We start from the raw sequence: 23,530 nt of genomic DNA, 5'->3' as shown, positions 1-23,530 counted from the left end.
CTGCATTTAACAGTTCATACGGGTGGCGTACATAATTCATTGTGCTGTATCTACTGTACTTTATGATTTCATGATATGAAACACCGATCAGTCGTGAACAATGTCCGCCGCCCTCTACACAGCACCGTAACCAGGCAGAGAAGCTCTTTCGGTCAATAAGACGTGGACAAGTGTTTTGTTCACTCAGCAGTTACGCAAGAAATGCCCGCATCTGCAGTTCCAGGAAAGAAATCAGCTCTCTCACATTATTCGTTACTCATCTAAATATGCAAAAGTTGCTCTGACAGTTGCCGTGCGACAACCACTAAAATAAGGCTTATCGCAGCCTACAATACACCAGGCCTGTGCACACAGACTTAGACTTGGACTTAGACTTTAATGATCCGCGAGGGAAATTACTTTGTCGCCATAACTTTGTTGCACATAAAAGTGAACACTCATAAAAAAAACGCGAGAAAGATAAAATAAATGATATTAAATTAAATAAAAATAAACAATGTAATCAAAAAAAAATATGGAATTAGCATTATATACAAGATGGCAAAAACTGTCCGAGGTGTTCGGCCATTTTGACCAGTTGCAAACGCACACTTTTATTGTGAAGACACCAAAAAGGAAGACAGCTCGGCCGGCAGCTGGGAACCCCATCGTTCTTGGGAATTCTTTTTAATTTAGTGTGGGAATAACTGAAGTGCCGAACACAAGAGAACATATGCTTGTAATAGCTTGATGCGCATTCTTTGAGCATGAGCATGAGAAAACTAAGTGTGCTCTTTAAAGTTTAAGTTAGGTGAAAGACATGGTTCAAGATCAGCTTACTAACCCCCCCTCACCAGTTTCTTTCCCCTATCCCCCCTCTCTTTCTTTTGCCCCGTCGCTATAACTCCCCCTCCCCTTGGCTGTCACTAAGCTGAAGGAGGGAACTGAGAGCAAAGTATGTAGAGTCCCTCCCAGACGCTCCACTGCTGGTTAGTGAAGACACACCGCTCTATAGGCAGGCAAGCAGGCAGATCAGGCAAGCACACTGCTGGTGTGTCATATATCTTTTTTCTCTTTTTATTTCCCATCTTCTACTGATCTCTTTATGAAAGATAATGCCAGCAACCTGAATCCTAGCAGTGTGGTAAACAGAAAAAAAAGAAGGGAGGGGGGAAAAGATAGGGCTTAGGGAGGGCATTGGTGGGGAAATGCGCCCAGGGCTGTAAAGTGGTAAGAGGGAAGGCAGCAGAAAAGTGTGGGCTGGCTTACACTGGCACTTAAAAAGAGGTTCGCTGTGGCTTTTGTGCATTTCACCAGCAGCCAGGCTGGGAGACTAAGAAGGGAACAGTGAAGAAGTAGAGGAGACAACAGCTTCAGGGAGAAGGTGTACTCTCACCTCACTGGAACAAGTGTATTTTTAGCCTTCCACCCTACTATTCCTCTTTACAGTAAAATCTTCCACTCATCGGTGGGAGCTATGGGTAGTGCGGACAGGTTTCTATGGGCAGCACTGCTGCTGCTGCCAATCTTAGGGTTCTCTGTGGCTGTGCCAGCAAGCTGGCTGCCTGGGAAATATACAAACACCACAGCTGATGCACTAAGGTTCCTCAGCGACTACAACAGCACTGCTGAGGAGGTGTTTTTCTATAGCGTCTCTGCCAGCTGGACCTACAACACCAACATAACGGACCACAACTCCAAGCTTCAGGTAAGACAACTCCTGTAGTCCATGGGCTCAGAGGGCGACTTGTTAGCAAAACCTTTCTCCCATACTAGTGTTAGATTTGTCAGTTTAGCTCATTCTTGTCAGTAAACTGGCATCTCTTCACCGCATATGCATGCCTGGTCAAGGGTTTCTGGGGAGTTCAGCTCTGGTTTACTTGGAGATTACAGCTATTCATCTCTATCCAGAATTACATGCTCAGTGTTCTCCCAGCGTAGCCAACTCTGCATGTGTATTCCTGGAAATATCACATCTCAGTGTGACCATCTTCAACTTCTGAATATATCCCTTGAGGGTCTCGCATGCTTTTGTGCTGGCTCTGTTCGCTTTATTTATTAATTTGTGCGTTTTATGGCAGTTTCTGCTCAACACAATTTGTCCCGATGGAGGCTCTCGCTATAGAATGTGGTTTAATGCACACTCACAGCTTTATGCTCCAGTGAGGCAACGTTTGATGGCACATAAAATGCCTTTTTGCAGTGATTTCAAAACGGCGATTAGAGGCATTCTCAGGTTGCAGTGGCTTTATTGTTACATTTCCAGGTGCGTCAGGAACGTTTTCATAGAGACAGAAATTTGGCAAAGAGGCAAAACAAAATCACCCCCTGGCAAGAGATTGACAGAGAATTGTGTGTGTGAAAGAGTGGTAACTTGGCTTTGGGTAAATAAATCACGCTGCAATCCAAGTTTACTCGTGAAAGCGGCTAACACGACTAACACACTCTGGATGCATTTTTTTTTTTTTTTTTAAATCTGAGTGCTTGAACAGCTGTCACAACAGGATTTCAGTACACTATCCAGGCTTTGAACACTGCAGACCTCAAACTCCAAACACGTGTAGATGTGGGCCTGCACAAAAGGGGGTCATGTCGCAGAATATCTTGAGCTCTACGGAAATCTTCTTGAGTTCGAGGTGAAAGTTGAGCAGACTTTTGATTTCCATGTACGGGCACATTTCCTCAGTGCAAAGATGGGATCAAAGTGACTCAGAATACTAAGCCATATCTGAGGTGGCAGCCGGCGGGAGAATGGCAATTCAGACTGATGAGAATTGTCCCAGTGCTGTCATTCTGCTTATCTTACAACGTAGGTCCAAAACATTCAGATCAGTTGAGATACACTGTCAATAAAGCACATGTTGCTTACGCACAGAAAACACGTATAAGCTCATACAGCCACAAAGAAGAGGGTAATTTAAAATGATAGACGTGTAGATGATCAAAGAGTAAAATCATAATGAATGAGAGTGGATACCAATAACTGATTCCCCTTGAAGCTCAGAATGAAATACCCGTTGCCTTCAAGTAACTCAATATATTGTACAACTTAAACGTTACTGCAGTTAATACAAGAGCTAATTAACAAAGCAGAATTCAGGTCCGGTTCGTCTTTGTACATGCAGTGGTTACGTTTGAGTTAGAAGCTTTGTCCCTACCGTAAACGTGTAGAAGCATAAAAATAAACGGGATGACTTCGGCAAAAAAGAATCCTATCTTTATAGTGCTCCTCTGGTTGAGATTGTGATTATCTGTGTGGATGGATGGGTGTAGGAACAAACGGCTGAGGAAAAAGACAGCGATTGAGAGGAAGAGCACAAAGGTCAGAGTTAATACTTCAACTCGCTGTCATCATTTTTTCCCCCTTCTGCAGCCTGTTATTGGGGGGGAAGGCTGGGAGAAAGACAGATAAGAGAGGCTTCGATGAGAGCTCGACTGGAAAGAAGCCACTGTTCTGTCACTTTTATCAGGACGTGGGGTTGAGCAACTAACAAGTGAAGGAGAGCTCATTGGGTATCTTGGGTGTGTCAATAAAAAAGAATTTTTCAAATGAAGCTTATCTTACAGTGTGGTTTGCATTGCGTTTTTTCTTAGAAAAGATTAAATGTCTGAGGTGTGCGTGCAACAACATAGTGGTGGAACAATAAAGAAGCAGTTTGTCATTTTGAAGAGGAGCAAATCAATGTTTAACACATATGCGTGTTCCACAGCAGCCTTGACACCTTGGCATTCTTGCAGCTCTGTCATTATGCACTGAGGACGGCGATGTCCGTGACCTTTCAGAGTGCCATAAAGAATAGCTCTTGAGATGCAATGGGGGTATAGATGACCATGTCTACAAGGTGACAATGGCATTAAAAAAAAAAAAAAAGGAATATCCTTGAGCGAAGGCTATGTTGTTGTCTTTGCGAGAGAGGGAAGAGTGTTGGTACATAGAGTATGAAGTCACAGATGAAAACACGGGTATAGGATTTCAATAACAAAACTAAGAGGAAAGATAATCAACTGGTCATCAATAGATTAAGAAAAGTATTATTAAAAAAAAAAATAAAATCAAAAGTCAGGGATCACCAAAGTTCGCAAAACCCCAAAAGGCCTGGATCAAATGGCACGGTGATCCAACAGTTATTTAGACGGTTCACTGAGAGGCACACACCTGCTGGGGGTGAAAGACCAAATGTCAAGGGACCATAAATATCTGTACAAAATTTGTTCCAATCCATCTTCTACAGAGACTTCACCAGCTCTCATCTACACTAGTGATACAGGCAAGAAAATATCTGTGTTGTCACTATAGACCTTGCATGGCTGTAAAACCACAGATGAAAGAAATGAAAGGACTCATGATGCGTATTATTTTCTGGTAATAGTGCATGAGTAACATGCCAAGTCATGTCAAAAGAAAAGCTATTGGTGTACAGGCTTCTTCACTGTATGTAATCTTGATGAAGGGCCAAGCATCGTTGCGTAAGCCCTACCATCTCCTGTGTCATCAGACATCAAAAGTTAAACAACAACAACTGCATATCGTAAATCCTCAGTACTTGTTATTGCTGAATCAACAAGTTACAGTTCATCTTTCTGCCTCCTCTTTCCTTTAGGTAAACGCCTCCCTTGACGAACAGGCTTTTGTCGAAGCCTGGGGGTCAAAGGCCAAGACAGTTTTCTCTCCTGAGCTTCTCAATAATCTTCCTGACCCTAAAGACAAGAAACTGATGGAGAAAATCATGACACTTGGATCTGCCAACCTTGACCAGACAGAAAGAGAGGAGGTTTGTTTCATATTTGTTTTTGGAAAACCTGCCATGAGTCAGCTATCATGATTTGGCCAATGCTTTTGCACATCAAACAACCTTTTTTTTCTTTTTTTTTCTTGCCAACAGTACAACACCATTCTCAGCACCATGGACAATATATATTCAACTGCCAAGGTGGTACCACAGCCCAACATAAGTTGGAGCCTTGAACCACGTGAGTATAGAATAAACACACAGCTGGAGGGTCAAGACGCAAAATAGTAAATGGCCTTGCTCTTATATAGCGCTTTTCTACCTAATCAAAGGTACTCAAAGCACTTTTACAGTCAGAGACACATCCACCCATTCGCTCACACAAGCACACACACATTCACATACCAGCGCCAGTTGCACTGGGAGCAACTGGGGGTTCAGTAAAATAGTGTGATAAGAATATGGAAGAAACGCATATGGAAGGAAAGTCCAGGAAGAAAAACAGCTTAAGAGCTTATCGGTTCTCAGATGTAACAGGATGGGCAAAATTACTTTAGAGAGGTCTCCAAAGGAAGCGCTATGGATGTACCCTTGAGTGTTGGGTGAAGAGCGAGAGAAACAACTCTCAACACCACCAGGATTTATGTGAACAATGGTCCTTTGTATGCAACAATTCCCAACCCATACAGTACAACGAAGGAGCTAAACAGTCACTTCTGGTGTAAATTATTGGTTGTTAAATGAAAGCAGCTTATTGCTCTTGTTACGATGTAGCCAAGGCAATGATTATTGGTTACTTAATAATGGAAACAATCCATGGACACGGGGATACTGTTAAGTATGTGACACATCCCATCATTTAATACAGCTTCCAGCAATCTCTGACTGACCTTCAGCTTTCACGTTTTCTTCACCTTCATTTCCTATCTCTGGTATTTTGGAGATAAATATTATTTTAAGTCCTTCTAAAAATATCATGGATTTGTTGTAGATGAAAGCTAATTTCTTGAATAATATTGTTTTAAGACACCAGTTCGTCTTGATTATTTTAGGAAAACTTAGAGAGTTTTGTTAGGGCACTAGATTTGGTCAGAATGTATGTCTTCTATATTCCATCAGTTCCATAGCTTTGTAACTGAATGTGAACATTTTTCTTTTACTTCATTTTAAAGATCTCACAGATATCATGGCCAACTCCAGGAGCTACAAAAAGCTCCTGTTCGCCTGGGAGGGCTGGCACAATGCAGCAGGCATACCTCTCAAGAAATACTATCCCAGATTTGTGGAACTCAGCAACAAAGCCTCTCAAGCCGACGGTAACAACTTCTCAGATTTGAAAAAGTTAAAGGAAAATGACACTTAAGGAGTAGAAATGCCTCGTAGAGACTGAGAAAAAGATGAAACTGAAAGTAGGAACTTTAACGTTTTCGTCCTCTTCAGGATTTGCGGACACGGGAGCTGACTGGCGTTCTTGGTATGAGTCTGAAACCTTTCAGGAGGATATCGAAGAACTCTACAGGACCATTGAGCCCCTCTACCAGAACCTGCATGCCTTTGTGCGCCGACAGCTCTACAACCAGTATGGGCCCAAGTACATCAACCTTAAAGGACCTATCCCAGCACACCTGTTAGGTAACATACCTATATTATTTGCTGACAATGCATGCATAAACATAATCTGTAAAATCATTACAATACCAAAGAAAAACTTCTGCATCAGTGCCCGTCTTCAGTCATCTGGTCTCAGCAATAAGGAGAAAAAAACACACCAGTAGTGATGCGTGCTATAAAGTTGGCTATCATTGTTATTATTATTGTGAAACTAGCACTAAGTAAAAGATGGTTGAACCCGTCACCCACAGATTTTATGAAGAACTGTTTTGAAGCTCTGTGCGAATGACGCATATTCAAAGAGCCTGACTCCATTTAAGTCCTGGCTAATTCAAAAATTATCACAGCCCTGTGGATACTGTTTCACTTGAAGTGGCCAAGATTTTATTCATGCACAACTTTAAGCCTTGATTCAATCCTATGTGGTTTGCATGAATGGGGAAATCAGGCATGGAACCAAAGCATGCGTGTGTATGGTTGACTTGCTTTTGGATCCAGCCTCAAGTGACCATCCAGGAAACCACAGTTTTTGGCTCTTGCACATTAACTTCAGATATTAGCCCCTTAGGTCTTAGCCTCTTGCCTCATGGACATTAGACAACTCAGAGTCTACAACAGCAATCCCGAGATGGTGTAACTCCAACAATGCCTTTACTGAATCTGTCTTTCAAAATCCATTTATTGAGAGTCATTCTTTTTAAATTTCTTTGCTTTCCTTGTTAATGCATAAACAATATTTACTGAAACGGGTGGCATGTAATCACACAGTCCAGTGACAATACAAGTACACATTATTAAGATGCAGATGCAACACGTCTGTGTTGTTATTGCACTGCTGTTAATGAACATGCTGAACATAAACATTTCCTGCAGTGGCTGGAAGTGGAGTATCGCATAACAGATCAAAACTGCCGCTTAAGTGTTTTTTCTTCCTCACCCTCAGGAAATATGTGGTCCCAGACCTGGAACAACATTTATGGTTTGATGATCCCATTCCCTGATAAACCCAACATGGATGTGACTGATGAAATGGTCAGACAAGTAAGTATGAGTCGAGGCACTGACCTCACTAGCAGAGAAAATGCATAACCAATGTCAAACAGCACTAGAGTGAAGTGTGACTATTTTATTTTCACAGGGCTACAATGCCACACACATGTTTCGCGTGTCAGAGGAGTTCTTCACCTCTCTGGGTTTAGAGGGTATGCCTCAGGAGTTCTGGGACAAATCCATGTTGGTTAAGCCTGAAGGTCGTGAGGTGGTGTGCCATGCATCTGCCTGGGACTTTTATAATCGCAAAGACTTCAGGTAAAATTTAATTATTTAGTTGCAAGTTTGCACTTTAGTTTTATTAAATGTATATATTCAACTTTAGCAACTTTCATTTTCATAGCTATTTCCTGGTAACACTTGGTAAGGAAAGGTCATCAAGCCATTCTGTTTCATGTTTTGTCCCCTTTAGGATTAAGCAGTGCACTACAGTGACTATGGAACAACTCTTCACAGTCCATCATGAGATGGGACATATTGAGTATTACCTGCAGTACAAGGACCAGCCTGTTGGCTTCCGCCGTGGAGCTAACCCTGGTTTCCATGAGGCTATTGGGGATGTTTTGTCTCTTTCTGTTTCCACTCCGAAACATCTGCAGACCATTAATCTGCTGGAATCTGTGACCTCTGACACTGGTGATAACACAGAAATTATAACTCATTCTACCACAGAAAAAGATAAATTAGTAATTTTATACCGCTGTGCTGTATTACAATATAACTTACTAAAATATAAATTCTGCATTGTGTTTCTCCAGAAACTGATACCAATTACCTGTTGAAGATGGCTTTGGAGAAGATAGCCTTCCTTCCCTTTGGCTATCTTATCGATCTCTGGAGGTGGGGTGTGTTCAGTGGAAGCACCCCTCCAGAGCGGTACAACTCTGACTGGTGGTACCTCAGGTAGGAGGTCATGCTAAATGATTACACTCGATTTAGAAGACATGTTAGAGACATATGCTTAGATAGAAGGATCAATACCAGTAGTGATGCTAATACTAATGGGATAGCACATAGCACAAAACATAGCACGAAAACATAAACATAGCAAAAAAATTTGAATAAATGGGAAATAGCTAGCTTGAGCAATTGAATGTATCTAATTTAACCCAACGAGTTACAAAGAAACTTCAGCTTGAAATCACGGGACAACCATTGGAGAGTCACAATGTTTCCCACTCTTTGCAGAATTTGTACAGTAGCATGCTGTAGTGGGGGATAGATCTTTGCTTGAACTTTAAAGGACCAGTGTGCAGGATTTAATGACATCTGGTGGAGAGATTTGAAATTGCAACAGATTAAATACCCTTCCCCCACACTTCCTTTACAAGCAGGGGAAACTACAGTAAAACATCTGTCCCTTTAGCAACAAAATTAATAAGACTTGCTGTCTTTCTGCTGTTTGATACTGAACAGTATGTGGTCGAGGGTTTTTGGTTATTTACAAACCAGACACATACTAGCCTAAAATAACACCATGGAAATTGTGGCAAACTAAGAAGAAGGTCACCAAGGCACCCTTGAAGTCCAAAGTTTAAGCCTTTATTAAAAGTCAGTAATACATCGTAAAAATTAAAATGCACCGTCATGTTGAAGCACAGAGCCTTCGTCAGGGTGACAACTCAATAATGAGTGATACCAAGAAGTGACATCATGAACAAGCACATGAACAAACAGGAGACCCAAGATAAAAAACAAACAAACACAAAACAACCTGACAATAGCAGAAAACAAATGCTCTTGTAACCTAAGCTAAATCTAAGGCATGCAGCGTTTAAATCACACTATGGAAATATTGAGAGTGCTCCAAATGTTGCTATGAAATTCTTAAGCGGTACTTGCAGATATAGTGCCAAAGTCTCTATAGGTTCATCACTGACGTTCACAATGTCACAATTAATGCATCATCAGAATATTCATTATACTCACTAAAGGATCTGTTGAGTGGATGATTACTTATTAGCGCCGCCTTGCTCAGCAACATGAGAGGACTGTGGTTTTACTGGCTGGTATTCAAACTGTGTCTGAAATGAGGTGTTACTGGAAAATGAACACACATGCCCAGCTGACACGTAATGGATACATAGAGTTTTACAAACAAGAATAACTTCCCAATGCTCAGATCTGAATATTCCATGGCTGTATGTTCTGAATTAATCTGTCCTTTTTTTTTTAATTCAACAGAACAAAATATCAAGGCATCTGCCCACCCACCAGACGTACAGAGGAGCATTTTGATGCTGGGGCAAAATACCACATCCCTGGAAACACACCATACATCAGGTAAGACCTTGACTGAGCCTCACCACTGTGTAATACAAGTTATTAAGGCAATTAGCTTGGGTTATTGATATTTTCAAGATGTCTTAGATGCGTCACAGTATGATGCATGAGGGTAACTATTATAAATAATATGAAGAGAGTGAACAAGAAAAAAAGCTGATGAGCCGGGAATTGTGATATTCTGTGCTGTATTGTATTGTGGTTTTAAAACAATGCAGTAACCCTACAATAGCAGGAAGCTCATTGCAGAGACCGAGGCCTTCTAAGAAAAGCCAACATCTGGTTTCTTTTAGGAAGGGGGAAATAAAAGTAAAACACACAGTCACTTTGACAGACAAACAGAGCCTGTGTAATGGTTGCTGAAACAAATGCTTACATAATTCTTAAAGCATTGAAGCATGATTTTTCAATGGTCTTGTTTTTTGGATTTGTTTTTGATATAGCGCCTTTCAGTGCCTTGGTGGTACTCAAAGCACTTTACAGTCACAGACGCGTCTTTGAAATGGTTGAAAAATAGAGTTATCTGCTTAACATTTTTTTTCTCCTGCAGGTATTTTGTCAGCTTCATCCTGCAGTTCCAGCTCCATGAAAAGCTCTGCAGAACAGCGGGTGACAATGGTCCCTTGCACAAATGTGACATCTACCGCTCTAAAGAAGCAGGAGCAGTATTAAAGTAAGTAAATTTAATGGGCTTTCTTTGTTCATTGCACAGAGAGCACATAATGGCTTATGGTAAAAATTGAGACTGTAATGTCTGTCTAATGAGACTGTTTTTCCTCCAGGAAAATCCTTCAGGCTGGCTCTTCCAAACCTTGGCCTGAAGTGCTCCAGGAGGCCATTGGCACCAACAAGTTAAATGCCACCTCACTAATGAATTACTTTGCGCCCATTATCGAATGGCTGGAAAAGCAAAATGAGAACGAGATTTTGGGATGGCCTGACTTTGACTGGGTCCCACCCATGCCAGAGGGATATCCTGAGGATATTGGTAGGACACGAATTAGAAAACACTTAAGATTCGTATGGAGATTTAAGGAGCAGTTTCGGTTTTCCATGAAAGCCGGGGGTGTTTCCACATTCTAATCATAATTCACACATTGTAATTTAGATTTTTCAGATGTAAGTATGTGGCTCTTCAGTTACATTAAACAGCTCACTGTCATTCTCATTGTTAACCCAGACAAGAACACAGATGAGCTTGATGCAAAGAAGTTTCTGGAAGAGTACAACACAACAGCAGAGGTGGTGTGGAATGCATACACTGAGGCCTCGTGGCGTTACAACACGGACATCAATGAAGAAAATAAGAAGGCAATGGTGAGACCATCTGACTGACTCACCGTACCTTACCTTACCTTCTTTGTTCAGGCATCAGTTGTCATCACACACAGGCGTTTTCTTAAGCCTAATCTTTGGAACCCAGGAGATAGAGCAAAGAAATTTGCTTAATCAAAATTATGTCAGTGAATCAATTCAAAACCATAGCCCTCTCCCTCTACTTAATACCTTACCTTAATCACTGCATCTTTTAACCTGCCTATCCAACCACTCATCCATCTAGTCATTTCATGCGTTCAGTGACACATAATAATATTCTTTATCCGTTTCCAGCTCCAGAAGAACCTAGAGATGTCAAATCACACCCTGCAGTATGGACTGAAAGCCCGACAGTACGACACCACTGACTTCCAGGATAGCTCAGTCAAACGCATCATCAAAAAACTCAGCGACATTGAGAGGGCGGCCCTGACAGCGGCAGAACTGGAAGAGGTGCAGTAGAAATAGCTGAAGAAGCCCCACATGTTTGTTTACCAAATCTCACAACCAGATGATTCCTGATAGTTTCAGTTGGAACTGAAGATTTGTTTATCTGTATCTTTTCAGTACAACACTCTCTTGTCCAACATGGAGACCAAGTACAGTGTGGCTGAGGTCTGCAGAGACAATGGAAAATGCCATCCGCTGGATCCAGGTAAGGCTATGGATTATATGGCGACTGCAATATGGGCAATTTGACTCAAATCAAATTAATAATAAATAAATAAAATAAATGAATGAAATAAATAAATAGATATGTCAATTTCCTTCCATGAATAATGACTTGGTATTTCAGAGCTATTGATGCTTGTGTGTGCGTATCTTATTATTATGGGATATGGAATTAAACCCCAGGCCAGTTTGGAAATGTTTGCATATGAGCAGACAGTTTTAATTGCATTAATTACTATTATCATTATGAAAAAGTGAATATCTGAAAAAAAGACAGAGTGAAAACTAAGCTACATAAAGTCTAATAAAAATGCGTTGTGTTTCAGATCTCCAGAAGACCATGGCAGAGTCCAGGGACTACGACGAACTGTTATTTGCCTGGAAAGGATGGAGAGATGCTGCAGGAAAAGTAATTCGTCAGGATTACAAGAGATATGTGGAACTGGCCAACAAAGCTGCCACACTCAATGGTATGACGTAAAAGAGTAATTGTACATTCGCCCTGTGATTCTCCACCAGTCCATGTTATAGGAAAATTACAAAAAGTACCGCCTTGGAGGGCAGAAGAGAGAGCAGTTTTACAATTTCATTTTTCAGATGCAGGGCTGTTAAATATAATTTGAGTGACCGGTTCAACACGGTGGCGTCAAAGAACCACTTTTTGGCCCTGCCTTGGCCACACAGTTGACATTTTGGGAAATACGTTTATGTTCTTTCTTTTTCAGAGGCCACTTTATGTCTAAACATAATGTCTATACATAAATATGAGACTAGACAGTAAGCTCACAGCAAAGGAAGGAAACAGGTGGAAACAGATATAATGGTTAAACTGTAATGAGAAATCTCTCTAAAGCTAATCTAAAACTGTGACCAAGCTTAATGGGTCACCTGACTCCCTTCTAAATAAATGTATGACAAGTCACTGTTTCGGAGACTGAGCCCTACCTCAGGTCAAAGTGGTAATTTCCAAGATCTTTGAAACTGACACTTTAAATTGCCAATTCTTGTCCCAGAAGCAGCTTTATTCGGACGACAGGTTTGCGTGAAACTCGGTCCTGTATGCCTGTATTACAGTTTTAAAAATAAATCTGACTGATGAATGTATGTATTCCTGTTACTGTCTTGTAGGTTACTCTGACAATGGGGCTTTCTGGCGTTCACTGTATGAAACGCCTACATTTGAAGAAGACCTTGAAACTCTGTGGAAGGAGCTGGAGCCGCTCTATCAGCACATACATGCCTATGTTCGAAGATCTCTGTACAAAAAGTATGGTCCTAAGTACATCAACTTGAAGGGGCCAATTCCTGCTCATTTGCTGGGTAAGCAACAACTTTCTGATAAAGTTTTAGCACTTACGTCACTACAGAACCCAAACTATTCTGGCACTACAGCCAAGACTCTCCTTTCATGTTGAGGCATACCTTACTGATACTCTGTCATTGGCGGCAGATGCTTTTGGATTTAGGCAAGATTTAATTTGCTTTCAGAGGCGTCAAGCATGAGATTGTGTGTGACAGGTCCTCGCAGTTAGGGATTGGACAAATCCCAGTTGGTTAAACACTGGCCCCGCAGAGAAACAGCGGAGCCCCAACTTTTTACGTTAAGAGACGTGAGAGATATGAATGCTTTCTTTCCTTTCAGGCAACATGTGGGCGCAGACGTGGTCTGGCATAATGGACCTGGCCATTCCCTACCCAAATGCCACACAGGTTGATGCCACACCAGCTATGGTGGAAAAGGTGAATGAGCTCATAAATCTGCTGTCGCACAATGGCCTCTGCTGCACACATAAATACACAAGAACACACAAAGACACGCACACACCCACACACTTCCTTATGCCACTTTAGCTTGAGTGAGACTCAAAGGTTAGCCTTTAAGGATAAAGATGATTTTCATTGTACTGAACAAAAGCAGCTGTTGTGCACAATTGACATTAACTGTGTGCCATACCTAATACCTTAATGTATTTTCAAGCAGTGCATAACATCTTGTCTTTTAGAAAACTTTGTTTAAACTATATGAAGTCATCTATTTTCTAAAAGCAATTGTTGATTTCTCCACCGATGGACTATCTGATTTTTTTGGGGGGGGGACGGTATACTAAACACATATTAAACTTCACATAATCTTTTGTTCTTCTTCTCATTCAGAACTGGACCCCCATAATGATGTTTGAGGAATCAGACAGGTTTTTCACCTCTCTGGGCCTGGAGCCAATGCCAGCAGAGTTTTGGAATAAATCCATGCTGGAGAAGCCGACTGATGGACGCCAGGTGGTGTGTCACGCCTCTGCGTGGGACTTCTATAACCGAAAAGACTTCAGGTTAAACCTCAGTTTTTCTTTTGTTCACTGATCAAGAACTAACTGGTATCATATGAAACACAACTCTGGTATCCTACTGGTCTTATGTGAATCTGATACTGAAACATAACAGATAACAGATATGTAAAAAATGATGGTCTTTAGAAACCATTGAATTTATTGAGTGATTTGTGTCTCCAGGATTAAACAGTGCACTGTTGTGACTATGGATGACCTGGTCACGGTGCACCACGAGATGGGCCATGTCCAGTACTTCCTGCAGTACAAAGACCAGCCGGTGTCCTTCCGTGATGGAGCCAACCCTGGCTTCCATGAGGCCATTGGCGATGTCCTAGCGCTGTCTGTGTCCACACCCAAACATCTTCAGAGCATCGGCCTGCTGGACAAAGTTGAGAGCAACCACGGTAATTAACCATGATCACAGGTGCCGTGAAGTTCTGTTTTGTAACACAGCACTGTAAGGATTCACTAATGATTTTATGACCCCCTCATCTAGAGAGCGATATCAACTTTCTGATGAGCATGGCACTCGATAAGATTGCCTTCCTACCTTTCAGCTACCTCATGGATCAGTGGAGGTGGAAAGTGTTTGATGGACGCATCCCACCAACAGATTACAATAAAGAATGGTGGAACCTCAGGTAAAAATTCACTGATCATAATGAGTGAGCAATTTATTGATTAACTGGAGTTACTAAAGATTAAACTTTGGTTTTACATTGTAGAATGAAGTACCAGGGACTGTGTCCGCCTGTAACTCGCACTGAGGATGATTTTGACCCAGGTGCAAAGTTCCACATCCCTGCTAATGTGCCCTATGTCAGGTAAAGTTTTCAGATTCTGCCAAGCAAACTAGACACATGATTGCTGTCTTAGCACAGATTGATGGCTGTCTTACACAATCCAGTCATCTTTGGGTAGATAAGATAAGCATGCTGTACAACATCTCATGTCACGGCTCAATAAAATCTGTCACAATTATAAAGAAGTGGAGTTACCAGCTGGCTGTTTTGCTTCTCCGCGTCCTTCTGCTGCCCTGACAATATCTTGTTTTATATCCTTCAATTAGGTACTTTGTTAGCTTCATCATCCAGTTTCAGTTCCACGAGGCCCTGTGCAAAGCAGCCAAGCACGAAGGACCTCTTCATACCTGTGATATCTACAGATCTAAAGAAGCTGGAAAGCTGCTTGGGTCAGTACACACACACACACACACACACACACACATCAAGTTTGCCCACCCATAACCACCTTCAATGTAGAATGTCACAAAACCAGTACATTCGCTCATGTTGTGTACTTGCTTTTAATATACTGGTGCGACATTTATTTAGTTTTGGTTATTGATTGTTTTATTTTTCAAATATATATGTAATATATATATGATATGATATACAGTACCTGGCTGTAAGCAAGTGGGTTGATTCGGATTCTCCTTCCAGTTTAAATGGAGTTTTTCTTTGCCCACATTGCGTTAGCACCTGCTCTGGACTGTTACTGAGACGCTGAGGCTATATAAGTACATTATAAAGTGGATCGTATATATAGTATATATCAATGGATTCATCAGCATTTACAGCTGGTGAGATCATGCATGAACCTTATGTAATTAGAACTACAGCACACACTACTGATCCTCGTCCCTCTGACCTCCTGTCTTGCTTTTATTGCTGTTTACAGTGATGTGATGAAGTTGGGCTTCAGTAAACCCTGGCCTGAGGCAATGACTATGATCACCGGCCAGCCGAAAATGAGTGCCCTGCCTCTCAGGGAGTATTTCAAACCTCTCATTGAATGGCTGGAGACTCAGAATGCAAACGAAATCCTTGGATGGCCTGAGTACGATTGGAAACCGTCCAACACAAGTAAGTCTAGTGCATTGACATACATGCATCTACAGAGACACGCACGCACAATTTGTGTGAAATATGTTTTCCATTGCCCGTGCCAGATTTTTTTCAAGAAAGAAAAGGCTCAGGTGTCTTCACGTGAAGGGATTCATTTGCAGCTCACAGTGAAATCAATCCCTTTCAATCAATCAGTCCCTTCCTCTTCTGCCTTAATTGATTTTACTGATAAGATCCTGTTGAAAGGAGTCATACAGATTAGACTGATCAAATTATTAGTTAAACAGAGGAAGCCAGAGCTAAGAAGAGATAGCAGGAAAAAGACAGCACAACTTTTGTTTTGTAAGCAAATACAGGAGACAAAGGAAGGAAGCTTTGCCCTGCATTTTACCTCTTGAATTATTATGCGACACTAATACCAATGGAGAAATTTGTGAGGGTTGTTGAGCGTTAGCAGAAGTAGCAGTGTCAAAAATTTCACCTGCACAAGGAGAAAGAGACACAGACACGTCAATGTGCGCCCTCTGTTGGTAGGAGCAGGAATATGTTGCGGAACTAAGAAGCTGAAATGTTCTCTTTCTGTTTTGAGCTGGTATTTAGGTTACGGTACGTTTGTAAATGGTCAATAGGCTTGCATTTATATAGCGCTTTTCTACCTATTGGTACTCAAAGCAATTTTACAGATGTAAGTACGTGGCTCTTCAGTTACATTAAACAGCTCACTGTCATTCTCATTGTTAACCCAGACAAGAACACAGATGAGCTTGATGCAAAGAAGTTTCTGGAAGAGTACAACACAACAGCAGAGGTGGTGTGGAATGCATACACTGAGGCCTCGTGGCGTTACAACACGGACATCAATGAAGAAAATAAGAAGGCAATGGTGAGACCATCTGACTGACTCACTGTACCTTACCTTACCTTCTTTGTTAAGGCATCAGTTGTCATCACACACAGGCGTTTTCGTAAGCCTAATCTTTGGAACCCAGGAGATAGAGCAAATTAATTTGCTTAATCATAATTATGTCAGTGAATCAATTCAAAACCATAGCCCTCTCCCTCTACTTAATACCTTACCTTAATCACTGCATCTTTTAACCTGCCTATCCAACCACTCATCCATCTAGTCATTTCATGCGTTCAGTGACACATAATAATATTCTTTATCCGTTTCCAGCTCCAGAAGAACCTAGAGATGTCAAATCACACCCTGCAGTATGGACTGAAAGCCCGTCAGTACGACACCACTGACTTCCAGGACAGCTCAGTCAAACGCATCATCAAAAAACTCAGCGACATTGAGAGGGCGGCCCTGACAGCGGCAGAACTGGAAGAGGTGCAGTAGAAATAGCTAAAGAAGCCCCACATGTTTGTTTACCAAATCTCACAACCAGATGATTCCTGATAGTTTCAGTTGGAACTGAAGATTTGTTTATCTGTATCTTTTCAGTACAACACTCTCTTGTCCAACATGGAGACCAAGTACAGTGTGGCTGAGGTCTGCAGAGACAATGGAAAATGCCATCCGCTGGATCCAGGTAAGGCTATGGATTATATGGCGACTGCAATATGGGCAATTTGACTCAAATCAAATTAATAATAAATAAATAAAATAAATGAATGAAATAAATAAATAGATATGTCAATTTCCTTCCATGAATAATGACTTGGTATTTCAGAGCTATTGATGCTTGTGTGTGCGTATCTTATTATTATGGGATATGGAATTAAACCCCAGGCCAGTTTGGAAATGTTTGCATATGAACAGACAGTTTTAATTGCATTAATTACTATTATCATTATGAAAAAGTGAATATCTGAAAAAAAGACAGAGTGAAAACTAAGCTACATAAAGTCTAATAAAAATGCGTTGTGTTTCAGATCTCCAGAAGACCATGGCAGAGTCCAGGGACTACGACGAACTGTTATTTGCCTGGAAAGGATGGAGAGATGCTGCAGGAAAAGTAATTCGTCAGGATTACAAGAGATATGTGGAACTGGCCAACAAAGCTGCCACACTCAATGGTATGACGTAAAAGAGTAATTGTACATTCGCCCTGTGATTCTCCACCAGTCCATGTTATAGGAAAATTACAAAAAGTACCGCCTTGGAGGGCAGAAGAGAGAGCAGTTTTACAATTTCATTTTTCAGATGCAGGGCTGTTAAATATAATTTGAGTGACCGGTTCAACACGGTGGCGTCAAAGAACCACTTTTTGGCCCTGCCTTGGCCACACAGTTGACATTTTGGGAAATACGTTTATGTTCTTTCTTTTTCAGAGGCCACTTTATGTCTAAACATAATGTCTATACATAAATATGAGACTAGACAGTAAGCTCACAGCAAAGGAAGGAAACAGGTGGAAACAGATATAATGGTTAAACTGTAATGAGAAATCTCTCTAAAGCTAATCTAAAACTGTGACCAAGCTTAATGGGTCACCTGACTCCCTTCTAAATAAATGTATGACAAGTCACTGTTTCGGAGACTGAGCCCTACCTCAGGTCAAAGTGGTAATTTCCAAGATCTTTGAAACTGACACTTTAAATTGCCAATTCTTGTCCCAGAAGCAGCTTTATTCGGACGACAGGTTTGCGTGAAACTTGGTCCTGTATGCCTGTATTACAGTTTTAAAAATAAATCTGACTGATGAATGTATGTATTCCTGCTACTGTCTTGTAGGTTACTCTGACAATGGGGCTTTCTGGCGTTCACTGTATGAAACGCCTACATTTGAAGAAGACCTTGAAACTCTGTGGAAGGAGCTGGAGCCGCTCTATCAGCACATACATGCCTATGTTCGAAGATCTCTGTACAAAAAGTATGGTCCTAAGTACATCAACTTGAAGGGGCCAATTCCTGCTCATTTGCTGGGTAAGCAACAACTTTCTGATAAAGTTTTAGCACTTACGTCACTACAGAACCCAAACTATTCTGGCACTACAGCCAAGACTCTCCTTTCATGTTGAGGCATACCTTACTGATACTCTGTCATTGGCGGCAGATGCTTTTGGATTTAGGCAAGATTTAATTTGCTTTCAGAGGCGTCAAGCATGAGATTGTGTGTGACAGGTCCTCGCAGTTAGGGATTGGACAAATCCCAGTTGGTTAAACACTGGCCCCGCAGAGAAACAGCGGAGCCCCAACTTTTTACGTTAAGAGACGTGAGAGATATGAATGCTTTCTTTCCTTTCAGGCAACATGTGGGCGCAGACGTGGTCTGGCATAATGGACCTGGCTATTCCCTACCCAGATGCCACACAGGTTGATGCCACACCAGCTATGGTGGAAAAGGTGAATGAGCTCATAAATCTGCTGTCGCACAATGGCCTCTGCTGCACACATAAATACACAAGAACACACAAAGACACGCACACACCCACACACTTCCTTATGCCACTTTAGCTTGAGTGAGACTCAAAGGTTAGCCTTTAAGGATAAAGATGATTTTCATTGTACTGAACAAAAGCAGCTGTTGTGCACAATTGACATTAACTGTGTGCCATACCTAATATCTTAATGTATTTTCAAGCAGTGCATAACATCTTGTCTTTTAGAAAACTTTGTTTAAACTATATGAAGTCATCTATTTTCTAAAAGCAGTTGTTGATTTCTCCACCGGTGGACTATCTGATTTTTTTTTTCAAACGGTATACTAAACACATATTAAACTTTTCATAATCTTTTGTTCTTCTTCTCATTCAGAACTGGACCCCCATAATGATGTTTGAGGAATCAGACAGGTTTTTCACCTCTCTGGGCCTGGAGCCAATGCCAGCAGAGTTTTGGAATAAATCCATGCTGGAGAAGCCGACTGATGGACGCCAGGTGGTGTGTCACGCCTCTGCGTGGGACTTCTATAACCGAAAAGACTTCAGGTTAAACCTCAGTTTTTCTTTTGTTCACTGATCAAGAACTAACTGGTATCATATAAAACACAACTCTGGTATCCTACTGGTCTTATGTGAATCTGATACTGAAATATAACAGATAACATATATGTAAAAAATGATTGTCTTTAGAAACCATTGAATTTATTGAGTGATTTGTGTCTCCAGGATTAAACAGTGCACTGTTGTGACTATGGATGACCTGGTCACGGTGCACCACGAGATGGGCCATGTCCAGTACTTCCTGCAGTACAAAGACCAGCCGGTGTCCTTCCGTGATGGAGCCAACCCTGGCTTCCATGAGGCCATCGGCGATGTCCTAGCGCTGTCTGTGTCCACACCCAAACATCTTCAGAGCATTGGCCTGCTGGACAAAGTTGAGAGCAACCAAGGTAATTAACCATGATCACAGGCGCCGTGAAGTTCTGTTTTGTAACACAGCACTGTAAGGATTCACTAATGATTTTATGACCCCCTCATCTAGAGAGCGATATCAACTTTCTGATGAGCATGGCACTCGATAAGATTGCCTTCCTACCTTTCGGCTACCTCATGGATCAGTGGAGGTGGAAAGTGTTTGATGGACGCATCCCACCAACAGAGTACAATAAAGAATGGTGGAACCTCAGGTAAAAAATCACTGATCATAATGAGTGAGCAATTTATTGATTAACTGGAGTTACTAAAGATTAAATTTTGGTTTTACATTGTAGAATGAAGTACCAGGGACTGTGTCCGCCTGTAACTCGCACTGAGGATGATTTTGACCCAGGTGCAAAGTTCCACATCCCTGCTAACGTGCCCTATGTCAGGTAAAGTTTTCAGATTCTGCCAAGCAAACTAGACACATGATTGCTGTCTTAGCACAGATTGATGGCTGTCTTACACACTCCAGTCATCTTTGGGTAGATAAGATAAGCATGCTGTACAACATCTCATGTCACGGCTCAATAAAATCTCTCACAATTATAAAGAAGTGGAGTTACCAGCTGGCTGTTTTGCTTCTCCGCGTCCTTCTGCTGCCCTCACAATATCTTGTTTTATATCCTTCAATTAGGTACTTTGTTAGCTTCATCATCCAGTTTCAGTTCCACGAGGCCCTGTGCAAAGCAGCCAAGCATGAAGGACCTCTTCATACCTGTGATATCTACAGATCTAAAGAAGCTGGAAAGCTGCTTGGGTCAGTACACACACACACACACACACACACACACACACACACACACACACATCAAGTTTGCCCACCCATAACCACCTTCAATGTAGAATGTCACAAAACCAGTACATTCGCTCATGTTGTGTACTTGCTTTTAATATACTGGTGCGACATTTATTTAGTTTTGGTTATTGATTGTTTTATTTTTCAAATATATATGTAATATATATATGATATGATATACAGTACCTGGCTGTAAGCAAGTGGGTTGATTCGGATTCTCCTTCCAGTTTAAATGGAGTTTTTCTTTGCCCACATTGCGTTAGCGCCTGCTCTGGATTGTTACTGAGACGCTGAGGCTATATAAGTACATTATAAAGTGGATCGTATATATAGTATATATCAATGGATTCATCAGCATTTACAGCTGGTGAGATCATGCATGAACCTTATGTAATTAGAACTACAGCACACACTACTGGTCCTTGTCCCTCTGACCTCCTGTCTTGCTTTTATTGCTGTTTACAGTGATGTGATGAAGTTGGGCTTCAGTAAACCCTGGCCTGAGGCAATGACTATGATCACCGGCCAGCCGAAAATGAGTGCCCTGCCTCTCAGGGAGTATTTCAAACCTCTCATTGAATGGCTGGAGACTCAGAATGCAAACGAAATCCTTGGATGGCCTGAGTACAATTGGAAACCGTCCAACACAAGTAAGTCTAGTGCATTGACATACATTCATCTACAGAGACACGCACGCACAATTTGTGTGAAATATATTTTCCATTGCCCGTGCCAGATTTTTTTCAAGAAAGAAAAGGCTCAGGTGTCTTCACGTGAAGGGATTCATTTGCAGCTCACAGTGAAATCAATCTCTTTCAATCAATCAGTCCCTTCCTCTTCTGCCTTAATTGATTTTATTGATGAGATCCTGTTGAAAGGAGGCATACAGATTAGACTGATCAAATTATTAGTTAAACAGGGGAAGCCAGAGCTAAGAAGAGATAGCAGGAAAAAGACAGCACAACTCTTGTTTTGTAAGCAAATACAGGAGACAAAGGAAGGAAGCTTTGCCCTGCATTTTACCTCTTGAATTATTATGCAACACTAATACCAATGGAGAAATTTGTGAGGGTTGTTGAGCGTTAGCAGAAGTAGCAGTGTCAAAAATTTCACCTGCACAAGGAGAAAGAGACACAGACACGTCAATGTGCGCCCTCTGTTGGTAGGAGCAGGAATATGTTGCGGAACTAAGAAGCTGAAATGTTCTCTTTCTGTTTTGAGCTGGTATTTAGGTTACAGTACGTTTGTAAATGGTCAATAGGCTTGCATTTATATAGCGCTTTTCTACCTATTGGTACTCAAAGCACTTTTACAGTCACAGACACATCTCCCCATTCGCTTACACAAGCACACACACATTCACCCACCAGTGCCATGCACTGTTGTTGATATGTAATGGGACGAAACAGAATGTTTGAACAGTTGGGGTGGAACCAGGGATTTTACATTGTGGGATGACAAAAACCTAAGCTAATTTCTACCTGTGTAACTGTTGTGTTTACTGTATTTCATTAATTATGTTTAGAGACAAGAAGTGCAAAATCTCATCTCATCTCGTGTTCCGTACCGCTTAATCCTGCACTAGGGTCGCAGGGGTTGCTGGAACCTGATGCCAGATAGGGCATCGGCCGAGAGATGTACACCCTGAACAAGTCGCCAGCCTATCGCAGGGCTCACACCGAGACATACAACCATTCGCACTCACACGCACACCTATGGTCAATTTAATGGGAAACCTTAAAAGTGGCCATAAGTTGTTGCTTAAATTTCCTATCCTCCAAAAAAAGAGAATCTGCATCATGAATCTTTTTTTCATATGTTCTATTTGTATGCTTATAGTGTTGTTCTTTATTTTTGTTGTACCACTGAGCAAAGTGACCGGAGTCAAATTCCTTGTATGTGTTCACATACCTGGCCAATAAAGCCGATTCTGATTCTGATTCTGATTAATATGAGCGACTGAATGAATTCAATTTATTCTTATTCATTTTTGATTTTTTTTTCTATGTGTGCAGCAGGTGAAGAAAATACAGAAGATAATACAGTGGACTTCCTGGGTATGAGAGTGGACAGTGGAGGAGCCATCGCTGGCCAGTGGATTCTGTTGGTCCTTGCCGTGGTGTTCTTGTTGGCTACCATCCTATTGGCTTACAAGTACAGGAAGTCAAAAAAGTCTAAAAAGTCCTTATCCACCATGGAGCTCAAACAGAAATACTAGCCAGCAGTGATAGCTAAAGGGCTGGAGTACGGCCTGACGCACTGTAGCTAGCTCGTAACCAACCTCAATGTGAACATAAGTGTTTTTGTGAACTGAAGTACATTTGAAAGAAATTGCTCTTCTTTTAGGACTGCCTCCCTACCTAGTCTTGTATATTTATTGTATGCTCTTTGACTCAAATTATTATTTTTTGCCTATGCAAAAGAACATTACAGTTTTGTAATTTATTTGTAATATTTGAATGTGTAGGGAGGAATTATATTTTAAAATGAAAGTTTGTAAAGTCATTCATTGTGTAAAATTTTTGATTTTTTTTTTCTCTTTGTTAAATTCTCAACATTTCTACAATAAAGATGCTAAATATTTATTCAGCTTGTGTGTTCAAA

At 41.3% G+C, this 23,530-nt stretch overlaps 1 protein-coding gene across 2 annotated transcripts; it reads left to right on the top strand.

Annotated features, from left to right (window-relative positions):
• The first annotated feature begins 978 nt into the window (after positions 1 to 978).
• ace (angiotensin I converting enzyme (peptidyl-dipeptidase A) 1) lies at positions 979 to 23,511 on the top strand. Of its 2 annotated transcripts, none has more exons than XM_047608769.1 (37): positions 979 to 1,687; positions 4,581 to 4,751; positions 4,863 to 4,950; positions 5,882 to 6,025; positions 6,150 to 6,341; positions 7,264 to 7,361; positions 7,459 to 7,628; positions 7,783 to 8,006; positions 8,129 to 8,273; positions 9,555 to 9,653; positions 10,204 to 10,326; positions 10,436 to 10,641; positions 10,834 to 10,970; positions 11,265 to 11,423; positions 11,538 to 11,625; positions 11,969 to 12,112; positions 12,771 to 12,962; positions 13,285 to 13,382; positions 13,797 to 13,969; positions 14,150 to 14,373; positions 14,466 to 14,610; positions 14,695 to 14,793; positions 15,039 to 15,161; positions 15,650 to 15,834; positions 16,563 to 16,699; positions 16,994 to 17,152; positions 17,267 to 17,354; positions 17,698 to 17,841; positions 18,500 to 18,691; positions 19,014 to 19,111; positions 19,523 to 19,695; positions 19,876 to 20,099; positions 20,192 to 20,336; positions 20,421 to 20,519; positions 20,765 to 20,887; positions 21,392 to 21,576; positions 22,945 to 23,511. In XM_047608769.1, the coding sequence occupies exons 1-37, from the start codon at positions 1,457 to 1,459 to the stop codon at positions 23,142 to 23,144; spliced, it is 5,625 nt and encodes a 1,874-aa protein (XP_047464725.1). In that variant the 5' UTR covers positions 979 to 1,456; the 3' UTR covers positions 23,145 to 23,511. The 2 variants fall into 2 exon arrangements, with proteins under 2 accessions (XP_047464725.1, XP_047464724.1); XM_047608768.1 differs by having other exon boundaries at positions 980 to 1,687; positions 22,942 to 23,511.
• Positions 23,512 to 23,530: the final 19 nt, after the last annotated feature.

Source organism: Mugil cephalus, chromosome 16 (assembly GCF_022458985.1).
Source record: "Mugil cephalus isolate CIBA_MC_2020 chromosome 16, CIBA_Mcephalus_1.1, whole genome shotgun sequence".
Classification (NCBI taxonomy): domain Eukaryota; kingdom Metazoa; phylum Chordata; class Actinopteri; order Mugiliformes; family Mugilidae; genus Mugil; species Mugil cephalus.
This window is presented reverse-complemented; position numbering and strand designations above follow the sequence as displayed.

Coding starts and splice junctions, on each gene's coding strand:
- ace (XM_047608768.1), top strand. CDS start 1,457: ATGGGTAGTGCGGACAGGTTTCTATGGGCAGCACTGCTGCTGCTGCCA. Junction 15,162..15,649: donor GAAGCTGGAAAGCTGCTTGG/GTCAGTACACAC, acceptor TGCTGTTTACAG/TGATGTGATGAAGTTGGGCT. Junction 16,700..16,993: donor AAGAAAATAAGAAGGCAATG/GTGAGACCATCT, acceptor ATCCGTTTCCAG/CTCCAGAAGAACCTAGAGAT.